Consider the following 18168-nt stretch of genomic DNA (forward strand, 5'->3'; position numbering starts at 1 on the left):
CGTAAATGGGCATTGTATTTTGCTGTGCCTCTGAGATGGAAGAGTAAGGTGGATCCACCTGGGTGAAAGGATGCCAGCAGCAGCTGACATTCATAGATGTTGAACACTACAGATCAAGCCTTGTGGGCTCGCGGCACGTCCCATTTGTCAGAGCACTGTCATGGTTTACCCCGTCATTCTCAAGCACTTGTAGTGAGTATGAAATGGTATGTGGCAGCGGTTTAGGCATTGCTGGGGCTTCATGGGTCCTCTCAGCCTGGTTTTACTGCAGGTTTTTATTGCATTGTTTGGCAGTGATGGAGTGTCTTAAGCTTTGACAGAGGTTATTCATAAATAAGAGGGTTTCTTTATAGTATTTGTGCTTTTGAAGGCAATTTGGTTCTTCCAGAGTTGTATTTTTTTGCATTTTTTGTTTATCCATGTAAGATTTTTTTTTTCCCCCAAGGAAAAAATATTAAAGCAAGATGAATGTGGATATTTTTTTAAATAAATAGAGGGATGTGATGGAAGATACAGAAACTATAATAAAGCCTAGTCAGGTGAAAATGTTGGCACATCTTATTTAATTTAATTCATAAATGGAAGAATATAGAGAATTTATTTGACTAAGCCTCTGGTTCAGTGTCTTGATGGTATGTTTGGAAAATTGCTCTGAAATTGATGTGTAAGTGACCTTGAAGATGTTGTATTTAAGTGATATCTCATTTTGATGTGAAGTTGTAAGCCTCCCCCCGCCCCCAATATAGCAAGCAAAAGAAACCAGCAGCATTGAATTTAAGTAATTTGAAAGTAAAGAAGGAAGAATCTTGCCTCAAGACTCAAAAAAATAAGTAACCTGGAATGTCAAGCACCTAATCTGAGTTGTGCCTCTATTTCATTGTGATTACGATGCTGCTTTTCTGGGAAGTCTGACCTTGGGGCAGCAGTCCTGCAGCCTTGGCACCTGCTTTGGGACACCTGGGGAGCTGCGATCAGACCCCTCAGAAAAACCAGTCCCTGTGGTGGATGGCACTGCTAATTCGATATGCAACATTTACTCTTTGAATCACATCATTTGTATATGTATGAATATATATACACACACACTGTCCATATTTGTTTGATTCACACCTATATGGATATATTATATACAAATATTCATACACCATGGAGTCTCCTTTCCTGGAGACATTCAAACCCCACCCTGGACACGTTCCTGTGCCCCCTGCTCTGGGTGTGCCTGCTCAAGCAGGGGGGTTGGTTGAGATGATCTCCAGAGGTCCCTCCCAACCCCTGCCATTCTGTGATTCTGTGATTCTGTGTACATAAATATTAATATAGTCATATAGATTAATGTTGACAAATACGCAAACATACATATATATTCTTATTATTTTGATTTGAACATGCACTGGCCAGACCCAAACTTGATTATCACCTTTAGTTTAACTTCCCCTCTACCTGTAATAAATTAAGTTATGTTTGTGTTTTGCAGCCTGAGGCAGGGCTGAACAGGGTCCATGCTCAGGCAGGACACCATTCCCAAACTGGTGTCAAGGTCATGCCTGTACAAGCCTTGCTTATAGGGCCGTACCTGATTTAACGACCCCTGCCAGGCCTGACCTGCAATTGCACTTGCATCCAAGTCACACAAATATCCCTGACTGTCCTGGCCCCATTCTGTTCAACATATTCATCAATGACCTGGATGATGGGATAGAGTGTAACCTCAGCAAGTTCGCTGATGATACCAAGCTGGGAGGAGCGGCTGATACACCAGAAGGCTGTGCTGCCATCCAGCGAGACCTGGACAGGCTGGAGAGCTGGGCCGAGGGGAACCTCATGAAATTCAACAAGAGCATGTGCAAGGTCCTGCCCCTGGGGAGGAACAACCCCAGGCACCAGTACGGGCTGGGGGCTGAACTACTGGAAAGCGGCTCTGTTGGGAAGGACCTGGGAGTGCTGGTGGACAGCAAGGTGACCCTGAGCCAGCACTGGGCCCTTGTGGCCAAGAAGGCCAACGGTGTCCTGGGGTGCATTAAAAGGAGTGTGGCCAGCAGGTCGAGAGAGGTTATCCTCCCCCTCTACTCTGCCCTAGTGAGGCCACATTCGGAGTGCTGCATGCAGTTTTGGGCCCCCAAGTTTAAGAAGGACATGGAACTGCTTGAGCAAGTCCAGCAGAGAGCTACCAAGATGATGAGGGGACTGGAGCATCTCCCTTAGAGGGAAAGGCTGAGAGACTTGGGTTTGTTTAGCCTGGAGAAGAGAAGACTGAGGGGGGACCTTATCAATGCTTATAAAGTCTTAAGGGTGGGTGTCAGGACGATGGGACTGGACTCTTTTCAGTGGTGCCCAGTGACAGGCCAAGGGGCAATGGGCACAAGTTGGAACACAGGACGTTCCACCTCAATATGAGAAAGAACTCCTTTGCTGTGCGGGTGCCAGAGCAGGGGCACAGGCTGCCCAGGGAGGCTGTGGATTCCCTTCCCTGGAGACATTCAAACCCCGCCTGGACGCGTTCCTGTGCCCCCTGCTCTGGGTGTGCCTGCTCAAGCAGGGGGGTTGGACAATATGATCTCTAGAGGTTTCTTCCAATTTCTACCATTCTGTGATTCTGTGACTTCTGCTGGGCTGTTGGCTGGCCCAAGACCCCAGAGGTCACAGTAAGTTTCCATATGTGCCTTATTTGGATTTCAGACCAACTGGCCATGGCTGGTCTAAACCATTGCACGGTGGTGCTTTATTCCATGAGCAGAAGCAGTTTACAGCCCTCTGTACACTCAACACTGTGCACTAGAGTAGTGCTGGTCTGTCCTTTGGAAAGAGCCCACACTTGAAATAGATTTCGTGTCCATTCAGAGTTGTAAACCTGTACATTATCTACCTACTTTCCTGTTACATGCAGATATATTACACTTATTAACATGTTGAATGTCCTTGTCGCAATCCTGGCTGGTTATGATATTTGTGATATTGCCTGTAATAACACGGTAAAAGGTATATTTGCAGGCTAATCCAGAGTTGGTGGAAATAGCATTGCAGAGGATTGGCTTTCTAACTCTTTCTTACTGCTTTGGGAACTCAGATGTAATATTCACTGCAGAAACCACATTTTGAGGTAACAGTAAATTTGCACGTTCAAAACATCAGTAAAAAAATGATAATTAAAGGGTAAGCCCTAGACAGGAATGTTACCTGCCTTGCGTTGGTTGACGAGCGTGGTTTATTATATATGTTTTATATTTGAACCAAACAAAAGGATATTAGGAAGTTCTAGGTATGTGTAACCTCACAAAGTTAATATTGCTTTTGGACTCATTCCTGGGCATGATCTAATATCCATTTAAGTCAATGGGGATATTTCCATTCAGTTCAATAGGAGCTGGGTTTGCATTTTAATGTGCATTAAAGCCTACAAAATTTGTGCAATAAAATAAAAACGGGAGGCCACACTTTGCACAATGGGGGGGCTCAAATGAAGGCGCTGAAATAGTGTTTAATCACCAGAGTAAGGAGCTTGATTTTCAAAGCTGCCGGCTGCGAGCAGTGGGGGGGATGAGCAATAGGTCTCCTTCATGCTCCGGTTGAGTTTGTGGCTGATGTGATACCTCTGCCTGTATTCAGAACTGGCACTGGTGATTCACGGCTCAAGAAGAATTAAAAAGGGGTGAATATAATGTATAGTTTATTCTGATTCCCACTGGCTTCGGTGGCCCCTGTGTGCTGAACTGGTCTGGCATTGGTGCTCAGGTTCACGTCTTTGTTACGCTAAAGCTGTTTAATCCTGTGGGTTATATTTACAGTTTGCTCTTAATGAAAATAACGAAATAAGTATCTCATAAAAGAGGTAAACACTTTGCTTTTGTACACACAGAGCCATTCTATGTGAAGGACCTGAAAAAAAAAAAAGTATGGGTTAGGCATAATGTTAGCTTTCTTGAAAGCATAAATTTTCTTCCTTAATTGGGTGTGAAATTCCTGTCTGCAAATCATGCCATTTTCGTTGATTTTACGTTCGTTGGTTTGATGAATAATGGGCTTGCAGTATTTTTAAACTTTTCCTGCCTACAATAGCTCTCTGCTAAGTGTCCGTCAAAAATAACGTATTTGCTCAATATATGGAATCCAGATTAGCTCTGACATTTGCATTTACACTCACAAATCTTTCCATGGACCCCTGTGCAATGATGTGTCAGGGCAGAATCCATCCGGAGCTCGGGGGCAGGAGCACTGGTAGGAGAATATAAACCCTTTTTGTTGGTGCAGCTGGATGAGGTGTGTAAGCTCTTTCCTCCCCCTCAGTATTTTAGACCAAAAAATTTTGAAAAAAATGTTATTGTTCAACTGTTTTCTTCTAAAGCTGTGCCTAGTTATTATTTTTTTCCCAGCAAGGCAATGTAAGCGAGGATCTTTGGCTGACTGCTTGGTGACAAGCAAGGTGGTGTATTTACTGCCACAAGACTCACAGAGTCTTTGATGAGGATCATGAATAATTAGTAGCATTTCAGAATCAGTGATTTTTTCTTTTCTTCCTTTGAGGGATGAAACAGAGCCCTGAGTACTTCGCTGTCAGTAGCCACTTCCAACTGCTTCATTCCTGTCGTTTTAATTTGGGGTCAAACCAGCTTCCATTTTGTGGCTGGTTAGCACTGAGCCCCTTTGATTTGAAGCTAGAGTAGGGAGAGGCAGACTTAGGGCTCTGGAAAGTCAGTTTTTGTAGCACTTTGCATGGCAGAAGCTGACATGGCCCTTGCACACATTGAGGGTGAGTTTGCAGTGCTCCAGGGGCTGGAGTCAGGAGCATGCATCCGTTGCCATTAGTCCTTCAGTCACCTTAAAGATTATATGTTTTTATACCTACTTCAGTGGCTAAACCTTGCATTTGCACTAGCGAGGAGCTGTCATGGGTGGGAAGGCACATGCTGCACTCTGGCAGCTGGGAACGTCTTGGGGTGTGTTGCCGTGGTGTGACCTCCATCCCACACTGCAGCTTTGGCTGAGGACAGGTTCTGCCTTTGCTGCTTCCCACTCCCTCTGCCCTCCTGTGTGGCCACTCTGGGGTCAGGCTCTGAGAATAAGTGGGCCATTTACCTTATCTGGCCTTTCCTAATTTCCCAGTCTGAGATGCAGATTTGTGCAATTAGCTCCTGTACCTGAAGAGGGATGAGAAGAACAAGCAACACCTTGTCATTGAGGCTCTTCTCAATTGAACAATTGAGCTGATGGTATTAAGCAAGATGTCTCCCTGCAAAACCACTGTATTATTTTGAAAAAGAGATAATAATGGATTTTCTGTAATATTTCTGTGGGATAGAAGTTTTTGGAAGAGTAGCAGATACTTCCAAGTCAGTCGTCTTTCTGTCTGTGCAGGAACCTCCCCACACTTTGTTCATCATTTGCTGAAGCTGAGAGTATGACTACTTACACTGGTGACTTTTATAGCACTAAGTCACTCAGCAAAAATCACATGCTACATTAGTTTTTGCATCTAGGCCAATAACTTGGGTAGAAGAATAGGTTATATTGTCTTGTCTGAGTACCAAAAAGCCGAATGATGGGAGATTCTGGCCTGTCCCTGGCAAGCAGTTGCTCCTGCCAGATATCCTCCATGTTGAGTATTTGCACTCCCCTTTTTCTGCCATTGACCCCCAGCCATGAGACCTCGATTTGCTTTTCTCAGCTAGATTAAAGAGCTTCATTACTCTCCTCTGACTTTTCCTTGCCCAGCTTCTTACGGACCACCAAGTTGTCTTTTAATCTTGCCTGAAAAAAACTAAACAGAATTGAACTCCTTTCAATATTTGTGCTATTGAGGGTATTCATGAAGGATAAACTGACTTTTAGAAGGAACGTATGTGTGAAGCACAGATCCATGGCGATGGGCACCTATGTAAACACCCAGGCTGACAGCTTCAGTAAACACTCTCTTGCAGAGCTGTGGCAGGTCCATTCATCACGTGACCTATACACAAAGTACTGTCAAACATGTAAGGTAAACAAACAGGGCAAAAAAGAGGCGAGGAAAGAAATAATGCTTTCCTCTAAACCCTTTTTGTTTTAAGAGCCTCTCAGGTTTCTCGTTACTATAGTAAATACATAACTTTCAGATAATTTTTGAGTGGACCACGTCATTTGAAGTGGTCTGCTGAAAGATGTGCAGCAAATCAGTGGAAGAAAGGAAGGAGAGAAATCCCAGTTTCCCAATTCTTTGTCCACCTTAATAGCCACTAGTTTCTCACTCCTTTTTTTTGCCTTCATCCTTCATAATGCAGTGTCTCAGTGTGCGCCACTTGCAGGAGCCATACAGAAAACATTATCCCATTATTTTCCCAGGGAAAGAGGGAAAACAAGCCTTTAAGAGAAACAAGCACACAATCTTTGCATTGCTGGCACATTGCCGAGCCCAAGGGCTGCACTTAATTTACATATAAATGTGCCCAGGATTTTAATCAGAGATTAAAGCACTCTGTTGTTATTTTTCACTTATAGGGTTCGTAGTGCACATGGTGCTTGGCGAATCACATAAGGCAAATGTACTTGGAGGAATGCAGTGGCAAGCATACTGGTGGCTCCTCTTTTTGGATTGATGGCTGGGTTTATTTTTGAGGCTACCCTGGGTCTGAGGAAGTGCTGGCTTCAGCCCTTCAGGGATACTGCAAAATCTGGCCAAGGGTGACATAAAAAGTTGGCTTACAGACTGCTTCATTGGATTTCAGCTGCCGCATGTAGAAATGCAGTAGTGCCTCCGTAGCGTAGCATCCCAGTGGATGGGAGCATCTGTTTTTATTGTCTCATTCAGAAATGCATCTGCAGAATTTTGGAACTTTTGGGTTTTTAATAACTTCGAAATTTTCAGGATCCCTGCTGGTGTTTCTTCTCACTTCTTGATTTGTATAGCTCAGGCATCATTACCTTGTTCATGTTTCTTTTCTAATTAGTAGGCAGCTGGGAAGAATGCACTACAAAAGCTGTCCAAGAAAAGCCTTAGAGCTGCTCCCAAAGGCCTCTCCTCCCCCCTGCTTTCCTGGCCCTGAAAACAAAGTTCTGTCTCTCTTTAGTATCTGTTAATATCTATAAGCTTTAAAGTAAGTGAGGTATTTTCTGAATTTGTGTGGTCTTATCCAGGGATATTCTCAGCCTTTCCCATATTTCCACTCAGCTAAAGGGAGTGAGAGCCTACCTATGGACTGCCCCAGGTAATATTTTGTGGCTCCTGATGCCAGCTCTATTAGCCTTTTTGCATTCATGCTGTAGTGATGAAGAAGCAGTGCTGATAATCAAGTGCCATGATTTGTCTTCAGAGTTCATATGAAGATGAATTTTGACATCCTTCTGGAAAGTGTCATCCATACCTACATGGAGAGATAGCTTAAATATTCAGGCAGCATGTGTGTTCTTGTGGGTACTCACGTTAGACCCATATTTGGGCAGACAGAAAGGATGCACTTTGTGCAGGACATTTAGGAGCAGAGTAGGAGGTGTTCCGGGGGTGATGGGAGGCTTTCCATGTGAAAAACCTGAAAACAAAGACGTTATTTATCAAGTTGCTGTGTGGTGGTGACAGGTGAAATGACAAGACATATTGAGGGAAAGGAATTAATTCATATCTGGGACCTTTTAATAAATCAAAAGTAAAAAGAAGAACCAGTGTAGCAGACCCGTTGGCAGTTGCTAACACTTGTTCAGTGATCCTTTCCTTCTGAAATACAGAAATGGAAAGGAACTGTTGCCAACAGTCATAAGACGAAGGAATGACTCAGAAGCTAGATTTATTGTCAGCGCAGCATTGGTGAAATTCAGCTTCATAAACAGAGGTTAATCTGCTAAAACCTTCTGCGCTCTCACTGGGGGAAAACCCTACTTACTTCAAGTTTTGTTTAAAGACCTAAAATAATTCTTCTTGTCTTCTGAATAAATCAACATCTCTAGGAGCACTAATATTCATCTTTTTTTTTGCCTCATCTTTGCCTACATGGATTTTATTTCTTTTTATTTATTTCCACAGGGTGTCATTTATTATGGGCTTTTCTCATCCCTGCAATGTAATTTCTCTTCTGGACTTCTAGGCATTTTCATCACAGTTCACTACATATTTCACCCATGTTTCTACAGAAAGTCATTACATAGTGCAGACTGCTGCTGAAAGAATATTTAGAATGCACTCTGCCTTTGTCCTCCAGTGATGCGTTGCTCACCTTTGTTCCGCGAATAATATATCTGAGCAAGAAGGACATGGATTTGATGTCACTAGAAAAAGACCCAAGCCCATACATGGGTGGAATTGGTACTGCTTCTTTCCCCTTCCTCTCTATATGGTTGATCAATGGTAGGAAAATACTTGTAATTTCAAACTAGCATTTAAAAAACATAAAAAATCCCAAACTTGAAAAAAATATTTCAAAAATTAAAAAAAAAAACCAGACATGTCCTATAAGACAAGTGCATGTACATCAGGCATCTCTGTAACTGTGTGGTGGGTTCTGTGTTGCCTCCTGCCCAGAGTAGAGTTGGATGGGGACATTGGGAACCCTGGCCTGACTCCCTGGGGACAGGCAGCACCCCTACTTGCTTGGTGGGCTTCTCTGCCTTAAGCCAGGGTTGGTAGTCCCTTAGGACAGGACTTACATCATTCGCCTCTTGCTGCTACCCTTCATAAAAGCAATTTAGTAACTTTGCCAGTAAACTTCAGTATAGAATATGTTCTGCTGTGAAGTGTCCAGGGAAGTCTACACCAGGGCTGTTCATGTTGTTAGACATCAGAAGCTCTATCAGGCCATCTAATTCATCCCTTCTGCTGGTGTCTCAGGAGCACAGGGCCATCATTTTCATGACTGCTCTTCAAGAAATGGACTAGACTTACCAGTTATCTTTTAAACCAGAGGTCTTGTCTGAATCCAGTGTCATAAAGAGATTCATTGTTGGTATAATCCAAAAAGTGAGATTTGATGCATAACTTGTAAGACTGATGTTGAAGAATAGTGCAGATAAATTAATTCTGAACTTTACATACCCCATTAAGAAGGATTCCCTGTAGGATTGGCGAGGACGATCCCTTCTTGGCAGCCCATGCTCTGCAGAGTGGCTGAGCTTGGAGCCTGCACCTTCCTTAGCAGTGCCCAAAGTCTGCCCAAAACACCTCTCTGCCTATTCCAGTGTCTTTGAGGCTTTCCTAAGATTTCAGGCTGTCATAGAAACTTTCAGTGCAGTCTGATGCTTAAAAAACATCAAAAGACAAAAAAGACACTCACGTGCCTTCTTAGTGCTGATCTTAGAGCACCTCTTTCCTCAATGATTAACTGATAATGTTTTTATGAGTAGCATCAAGCACATCTGAGACTAAATTCAGGTTTCTTGTGTCCCTATCTTGCCCTGCAACTTGTCCACCAGTTTCCATCTACTAATGACATGACTTGATGGTCTCCAAACTATCCTTTTTAGGATTTCTCAAGCCTGAGATCTCTGTTAATGTGTTGCCCAAGACTTAATAATGCTGTATTAGGAGAGGAAAATGTTCTTGGTATATGTGCTGCAGAAGTGTTGGGAAAGTATGTTTGTTTATTTTGATGTTGGTGTGGTTGGTGTATGTGGTACTGGTATATTTGGTCCTCTATGCATTTGTGGTCAGTGCTCAAGTCAGTGAAGGTTTGGACTACACAAATATGAGCAGGTCTTATAGCGTTAGGAAGAGGTTTCTGGCTTAAGGGCCCTGTATCTGTTTTTACAAAAGTCATTGTGGTTTTGGTGTTAATGTCAGGAGGAGGCTGGATTTCTAAATTGCCATAGGCAGAAATGAGGTGGTTAGAAGTCCTTCATGGCAGGAACTTTGCGGGCATGGGGTGGTACTTGGATGAAATGATGGGTGCCATGTGTCTCTGTGTCTCTGTTACACAGAAACACACTTTCTCTCGTGTTTTCTTAGGACCAAGTAGGAAACCAACTGATGTTTTCTTACATCAGTAGGTAAAGTGCCCATCCCTTCCTTCCTCTGTGATAAAAAAGGATATACTGCTCGTCTAAGAGCTTCTACTATGTGAGCTTTTGATTAATGTTAACCAGGATTTTGGCATTGTGCAATGAGTGATCTCATTATTAAATTTACCATCTATTTTCTGTACTTGAATGGATTTATTTTAAACTGTCACTTAGGTTTTCTTATTTAGCAAGGACACTGGCAGGAGCTTGAAAAGATAAACCGCTTTCTCTAGTGCAATTGATTGTCAATGGTGACATCCCTCTCTACCACAGTTTATACAAGTTCACACCATCAGCAGAAAATGATGGTGTTTCTTCTGTTACTCAGCCAGCTGCAGTCCCAGCAAGGAATTGGCTCTGACATTAGGACACTTGTGAAGAGCCATCTTTTCACCTCCCCCACTGAATTTCCTGGGAAAAAGGATTGAGATGTTGAGCAGGGTTCAGGAATCAATGCCCAAGTTCAAGTCTCTGTTTCATTTTATGCGCAGCTTTAATTTTTTTAAGGGTGCAGCATTTGTTATGTGCTGAACACATTTCTGTAGTACAGCCAAATCAAAACAGATGTGCCATTTCATTGGTCCTATTCCTGAGATCCTCTGCTTGCTGTTTTTCTGCAGGAGTTATCTACACAGCAGATATTCTTGACCGTGAGGCAACCAAATCCTACTGGTTGACAGTGTATGCGACTGATCATGGTGTCGTCCCACTCTATACTACCATCGAAGTCTACATTGAAGTGGAGGATGTGAATGACAATGCCCCTCTCACCTCTGAACCTATCTATTACCCAGCTGTCATGGAAAACTCCCCGAAGGATGTATCTGTCATTCAGATCCAAGCCCAGGACCCTGACTCCAGCAATAATGAAAAACTGACTTACCGGATTACAAGTGGAAATCCCCAGAACTTCTTTGTAATCAATCCCAAAACAGGTAACAAAATCCTGCTTCCTTAGGGTGGTGGGACAATGCAATTTAAATATTTATCAGCTTCCTCCCCTTCAAGATCCTCTGGTGTTACATTGCTTTCCAAACCTCTGTTTTCTGCTTAGTTATGTGTCTAAAGCATCCTCTTTTGCATGCATACATGAGCGCACTGGCAGATGACATGCTGCAGATGTGCTGCTGCAGTGATTGCTCTTCTGTAGGTCACCGAATAGCTCCTGGCTGTTGCCTCTTCCCTGTGTCTAGGGATGAGACATTGCTACACTGAGTCTGCAGAGCAATGTTAGGAAGCAGATTCAAGCTGTTGCAGTTTAGAGAGCAGCGTTAGCTGGCGTAGCACCATTCAAGTGAGTAGCGCAATGGTTGTCCAGCACATGTAATTAGGCTCCACATTACAGTAGCTGGTTGTAATTCTACAGCTTGTTTTGTGCAAAAAGACAGTTTAGATGACCTAAAAGTCCCTCTAGCCTTTAAAAAAAAACCAATGTGTTTGCATTGATTTTTAACAGCTGGGGATGTAGCCAGTGGGTGTCATGTTGCAAATATGGTGGTTGTTTTAAGTTAAAACACTGTTGTTGGCTGGCGGTGGAGCATTGAGCCCATGCAGGCTGTCTCTGCACATCTCTGTGCCCTTTGTGCCTTTGCTGAACCAGGCATCCTGGGTGCCTGGCTGATGAAGAAGTCACCCCAGGAGACATAGCCCAAGGTCATGGTTGCTCTGTTGGGTGCCTACCTGTGCTTGGCTGCAGGTGGTCCTCACTCCAGCATGTACCTGGCCATCCCTCGCTCATCTGCTTGCGGGGACCCTCCAACATGGTCTGGAGGTTGAGAGTCGGGGGGGTCTTTTGCAGGAATGGGCTGATCTTTATCAAAGTAGTTTGAAGGATTCACACAACTCTCATGATGGTTGAGATGCTCCTGGTTTTGTTCTGGGGTTTTGATGTTTTTTAAAAGAAGTTTATTTATATCTGCTGCTAATTTCTAAACAGCTAGAAAAACAGAAGGAATAGACCTGAGGGGGAACATTTTTGATTTGGTGTAGGATAACGATCACTAAATAGGTTTTCAACATTTGGCTGGGCAATCCTATTGCAATGTGTGGCATAAGTAGGGGTCAGGATCTTTTCAGGCATAAGCCCAGGTGAAGAATCATGGAGCATGTATAATCACTGTGTTCAGTCTGCTGAGCCCTAAGGCACATATCTCACTTATTTTTAACACTTGAAATGGCCAAAGATGGCTCTTCCATCTGCAACCCCTTTCCCCCTCCCCGCCCCATAAAACCCATCTGGGCAAAGTAGCAGGGTTAGCACTCTGCAGTGTGTAACGCTTGTGCTTCCTTCCCATTGGCTCATCCTGCAGAGCAACCTGCTCGGCACAGCTTTGCTTATCAGCACGGGTGAGCCCGTGACGAGGACCAGAGCGGGGCATTCTGCAGCCCTGCACCACCCTAGCCTGGTAGCACACCCTGTGGGGTGGCTCTTCATCCCACTGGAGCAGCCAGTAGGGATACTTTTCCCTAACAAGAAGATCTTCATTCTCACAGTTAACACTGAAGATGGTTCATCTTCATTTTGCACTGTGGAAGTTGCTGTCTGAGAACTTATAGGCTTCAAGATGAGTAATGTTGCTGCTTGGGCAACTCTTGAAGCACCCCATTGCATTTGGTGAGCATCCTGGCTGGTGGCTGGCTGTGATTTATCATGGGGGTGATAAACCATACCCTTCTATCCACCTCAGTGCCAAATGCAGAGCAGTGAGAGCCAGGCAAGGCAGCTTCTTTTAGTTTATTTTTGCCTTTGGAAATGATGGGGCTGACAGAATGTGAGTGAACAGAGGTGTCTTGTCCCAAAATGGAGGTTTGTCATTTTGAACACCAGGATTTCATCCTCCCTTGGGAAGTACCGATACGGCGAGCTCCGCCTGGCCGGCCTTGACAATGGGAGGCTTTCTCCTCATGCGATGCTGATGTCCAAGGAATAAAAGCATAATAGATTTTTCCTGGAGAGTGGCCCTGGACACCTCTGGCCAGTCTCCTCTCAGCCATCTCCCTGCAGTGCACTAGTTTCTCTAAAACAACAGTTTACACTCCGATTGTTTTATACAGGTGAATTCTGCACATACAGAAGAGGTTCATAGCTTGCTGGCCCTGTATGCTCACTGGGATTCAGCACAGCAATAACTCATGTAGTGCTTTGCACAGCAGCCCCAAATGTGACAGTGTGCTGTATAATCAAGATGAAAAGGTTTAACGTGAACCCAAATATGCGGCGGTTGCCGCATACGTGGGTTGAGCGAGCGTGCTCCCGCTGTCGGGGGAGAGCAGTCAGTTGTGAGAAAGGATATCTTTTATTTTTTGTGTCACTTTGGAAATTTAAGCAGTGCCAGCAAGCTGACATCTCTTCTGTGAGTAATCAGGTGCTGAGAGGCAACATGAAGGCAACATCCTACATTTTTTACATCCTTTCGTGGGAAGCAGCAGAAGCTGGCCTCGAGCAGAGACAGGAAGTTGGCTGGAGTGTATGGGTGCTCTTCTTATTAAAGAAGTTATGCCGACACCCAACTGATAGGGCTTTGCTAATGTGCTCAGGGTTAAACCTCTTGCTCGATTTGCTGTCAGAAATGAGTATCCCCTAATTGCAGATTATTTGGAGGCTCAGGAAGACAGGTAGGAGAGGGGAGTTTGGCTCATGGTGCTGCCCTCCATGCCAAAGGCACGCTGCAGCTCCCAACTTCAGGCTGCTGGGAGTTGAAAAACATCCATGATTTTACTCCTTAGATCACTTCCTTAGACTACTTGGCTGTATTGCAGCAAGAAATCTCCCACTATTGCTGGAGAATAAGGCAGTATTAGCCTTGGCCTCCTGTGCCCTGTTTTGTATTTTTAGGACTTGATGCATTGTACTGACTAAGTTGGGTTTGTTACAAAGTGCAGAGTGCACAGGGCATGTCATAGCTTATGGTGTGTGTCTGGTGGGGGGTGGGGGGTACTGCCGATGTGGCTACCTGCAGCACTGACAGGCACAGCACAGCCTGGGCGAGGTGGGTAGTCCCACATTCTTCTTAGGTGGACCTTGCAGACATGAAAAGGAATGCCCCGAGTATTGCTGCACTCTGCTCGTGGCATGACCTTCTCCACCTTTGCACAGTCTTGTGCTCCTTCTCAGTGGTCGTTGGAGCTCAGCAGTGACTATGTTTGCTTTCCTCCGGAGCTCACTTTCAGCTGCTTTATAGCTCATGGAGGGCGCGCAGATTCCTGGAGGCACGTGTACCACTCCGTGTGTTGCTGTCTGATCAAGGCACAAAGTGGGGGCATAGGGAGTCCGGGTTTTGTTCCCCATTCTGATACAGGATCACAACTGCAGCCAAATCTTACAATCTCAATTCATTATCTGCATAGTGGAAGCAATGATACTCCTTGAATGCTGTGTCTGTAGGTAGAAGAAACCTTTTAGTAGACAACCTGTCACTTCCTACATTTTTATAGACTGGCACAGCTCTGGGTGGCTATCTTAGGTACTGTCGAACTGCAAACACATCACATGCATTTGGATCTGTTTGAAGGCAGTCTTCAGACGTTTCAGGATTATCACCTGCAATTTGCTCTACGGGTTTTGGAGAGAGGAAGAATTGCTCCTGCAGGAGCCAAGAGATTCTAAAAAGCTGCTGAGAGCAAGACTTTGTCACTAAAGTCACCCTGTGCAGCTCATGCTCTCGCCAGGGGCTAGCTCTGCTGCAGGAGCACGAGTGCATTTGGGCAGCGAGGGCTGTCCCCTGTGGGCTTGGGATTTATATGGGTGCTCTCGAGGAGGAGGACAGGAACATGATATGTTAGGATGTTAGGTATGGAAAGGCAGTGTGGGCAACCTCCCATGAAGGTCTTTGTTTTCTCACCTTGATTATTTTTGATAAAATACAGCCGAGCATCAGTTAGCACCTCGGCCTGCACTTTTATCTCGTGAGCTGATATTCATAGGTACAAGCACTAAGTGAATAATGTAGCACATGAGTACTTGTGAACTCATAAATCATTCATGCTGGAGAACAGGGCAGCCTTGTTCTGCAAACTGGTGGAGACTGCTGTCTAAGTTCAGCAGGTCCAATAGGGCAAATTGGGATTTTTCTTTATAGTGAGCAAGAGGTATTGCAAGGCAGAGTTTTGTGGGGGGGCTGGGTAACATCTTTTTCAAATAGCTGAAGTTACTCTATGAATTACATGACTGCAGGGAAAGGCATCCCCCCGTGCATTTGTTTCCCAGCTGTGTTGTACACGGAGTGGCAATGGAGACGTTCCTGGTGCTCAGCGCCTCGAGCAGCCGTGGGTCAGCCTAAACCTTGGTGTGGCTGCTGGGGCAGCCAGGGGTTTCCCTGTTAGCCTGACTTTTGTGCTGGGGAGGGCTCAGGTTTGGTTTGGCAGAGCACAGGGTTACAAGGCTTTGCTCCTTGGTGGGTGGCGTGAGATGGGGCCGAGGAGGAGGAGGAGGAGGAAGGGCAGAGCTGCTGGCGGAGCAGCTGGGCTGGCCACCTCCAACCCAAGCCCATGGGAGCGCCACAGCTGCCCCAAGTTGAGTGAGTTATTTTGGGGTGAGAGGCACGTGGAAGAAGGTAAATAAAGCAGATGATGGAGTTAATAAAAAATTTGATTGATTTAGGCCATAAATTCTTATTTTTATTTCATGTATATGGGTGCTAATTTCACGGCACAGCACTGGGGTAATTTACTGCATTGATTTATTACTTTTCTGTGCTCTGAAGAAAACAATGAATTTTAATTCAAAACATTGCATTATTTTGTTTAGTGTTCCACATATATTGGACAAACTCCATAAGCTTCTCTTCAGTCTTACATGGATTAGCTTAAGAGATATTTTAACTAACATGCCAACAGACCAAATTTCACTCTTGTGCACATTGATGTTAATGAATTTACTCTAAAATTACACCGGTGTGTCTGTCTGAAAAATCCAGTTACACCTTTCTTAGCCTCTTGCTGGCACCATTTAAACAGAGGCAGACCCCTGGCACTCCCAAAATAGTATTTGCTGCGGTATTTAAGGCAGGATGCACTAGTGGGTTTAGAAATAGTATATGCAGGTCACTACATCTTTCCACAGCAGCAGTTCTCTGCCTCCGGAAGTTGTCTCAACTGTCACATCTCCACCTAGATTTGGAAAGAGACTGGATATTTTAATGCTGAAGTAGTATTAATATTTATATAAGCTAATATGGGGTCAATGAGTGTCAGGATTTTATTGATATGAATGCTTCTTTTCTCAATAGGCTGGACTTTGCTTTCTTTTGCACTAAGCCAGATGGCATAGGATCCTGCTGGGGCTCAAGGCCACATTTGCCCTGCCATACTAACGCAGTGCTTCACCCTCCCGCCATACATCCTGATTCTTATGGATTCTTTTGTTTGGTTTGTCCCAAGAAATGCCCATGCATCTTTGCTCTCGCAGACTGAGCCAAATCCAGTGCTCTGCCACTGCACTGTGTCCTGAAGGTTGCCAGCAGTATAGCTGCTGGCTACGCAGTACCTCTTCTCAGCCCGGAAATAAAGGTATGCCAGAGAGGAGAGAGAAAGAAGAGAGGTTCATATATTCAGAGAATACTCTTGAGATTCTGCAATAAATTCTTGTTCTCCAAGGCCCATGTTTGTCATGTGTTTTTCTCCAGCAGAGAAACAAAGACTGTTAAATACTCCAGAATTTTTCAATTCTGCCTTGATTTTGTGGTAGATACCATCTCAAAGAGACACAGCTTGCTTCCAGAGGCAGACTTCAGTGATCTTAATAATCCAGTTATTAACATTCCTGTTGTACTGTAGGTGATGCGAAAGGCCATATGGACAACAAATGGAAGTGGAGGCAACTTAGTCCCTACTACATCCTTGCACATCTTTCAGGTTTAAACCCAAGTTGCATTGGGGGAGGACAAAGACTAACATACATTCGTTCTATAAAGCAAGAGGCATTTAAAACTTTCCACCATGTAATAATTAAAGGTAAATGCCGGACCATTTGAAAAGATTGAAAAAATTACTTTTTGATGACATTTCTAAGGACTTTGGATCGACAATATCAAGCTAAACTTAGTACTACTTTGGTCCCTTTGTAACTCTGTTCTTGTAGAGGCGTTTCATGCTTTTTTTAAAAAAATCTCTTCTTCAGGATTGGACAACTTTATATGTTCATTCCTGACCACCAATTCTTCCTGCTCCCACCCCATCATGGAGGGTCAGCCGCATTACTGGGGAACCTCCGTGGCACTGCAGTTGATGCTGTGCATGCTGCTAAACTCTTAATAAGCTTCCTCTGAAATAGGATCTTTAATGTTTTGTTAATGAAGGCCTTTAGCTTCTTTGCTTTTGTAGTCTAACCTGCAATCTTCCTCCAGGATGTGTTTTAGGTACTATAGTGGTCAAACTGGGAAAAGTATGTTGAATTTTGAGAGTGTTGGAGATCACCTCCCTCCCACCAGAGGCTCCTTCTGAAGGGTGCCTTGTGGCATCTCCCACAAATGCCTTGGCCGTGAAGCCCTCTTTGGCAGCTCTGTGTGCAATGTAAACCAGCTATGCAGATCATGTCATGCTCACTGCCATTCATCCTCTAAGTGTCCCTGCAGTTCAACTGACCTGTCCAAGACTATAGAAGACATTGCAGAGATAAAACACATTGATTGTAGGGCTCTCCCATCAAAGGTGAATTTGAAGAATTGGTCTTCCTTCCTTCCGTGGTCTTTAATGCTGTTTGTACAAATACCAAGTTCACCAACAGCTGCAGAGTCCAGCCCAATATATCTGTCACTGATATCAAACTATCCATAACTAATACGGATTTCTACAATGTAATTCCCTTAGCGCATTAGCTGACTTCCACATGCTGTAATTTATGTTGTTTCAACACATGCTAAATGATCTACTCCCTTTTCTTTCACTTCTCAATATTATTTAAAAGTGTGGCTCTCACTGACTTCTTTATAATATGTTCACTGCTAAAACTTGAGCTTCTGAGCATTTTAAAAGCTTTAATTTCTGCTTTGGGGTGGCATATTCTTTGCTAGACACAGTATTTCCAGTGGTTTGATCCCAGGGTTTAGCAGCTAGCAAATCAAAGGACCATGGATGTTGGAGTTACGTGCTTAATCACAGTGGGACCTAGAAGCCTCCCAGGCACTGTACAGCATGTTAGACAAAGTTCCTGCCTCAAGGAACTTGTCATAATAACAATAATAATAGTAATAATTAAAAATAAAGAGATTTTAAAAAAAA

At 44.1% G+C, this 18168-nt stretch overlaps 1 protein-coding gene across 1 annotated transcript in view; it reads left to right on the forward strand.

Annotated features, from left to right (window-relative positions):
* The window catches only part of FAT3 (FAT atypical cadherin 3), a 362856-nt gene that overhangs the window by 116037 nt on the left and 228651 nt on the right, over positions 1-18168 (forward strand). The window contains exon 3 of the mRNA XM_075081104.1: positions 10572-10886. Coding sequence (XP_074937205.1) covers positions 10572-10886 — 315 coding nt within the window. The remainder of the gene's footprint in view (positions 1-10571; positions 10887-18168) is intronic.

Source organism: Phalacrocorax aristotelis, chromosome 1 (genome assembly GCF_949628215.1).
Source record: "Phalacrocorax aristotelis chromosome 1, bGulAri2.1, whole genome shotgun sequence".
Lineage (NCBI taxonomy): Eukaryota > Metazoa > Chordata > Aves > Suliformes > Phalacrocoracidae > Phalacrocorax > Phalacrocorax aristotelis.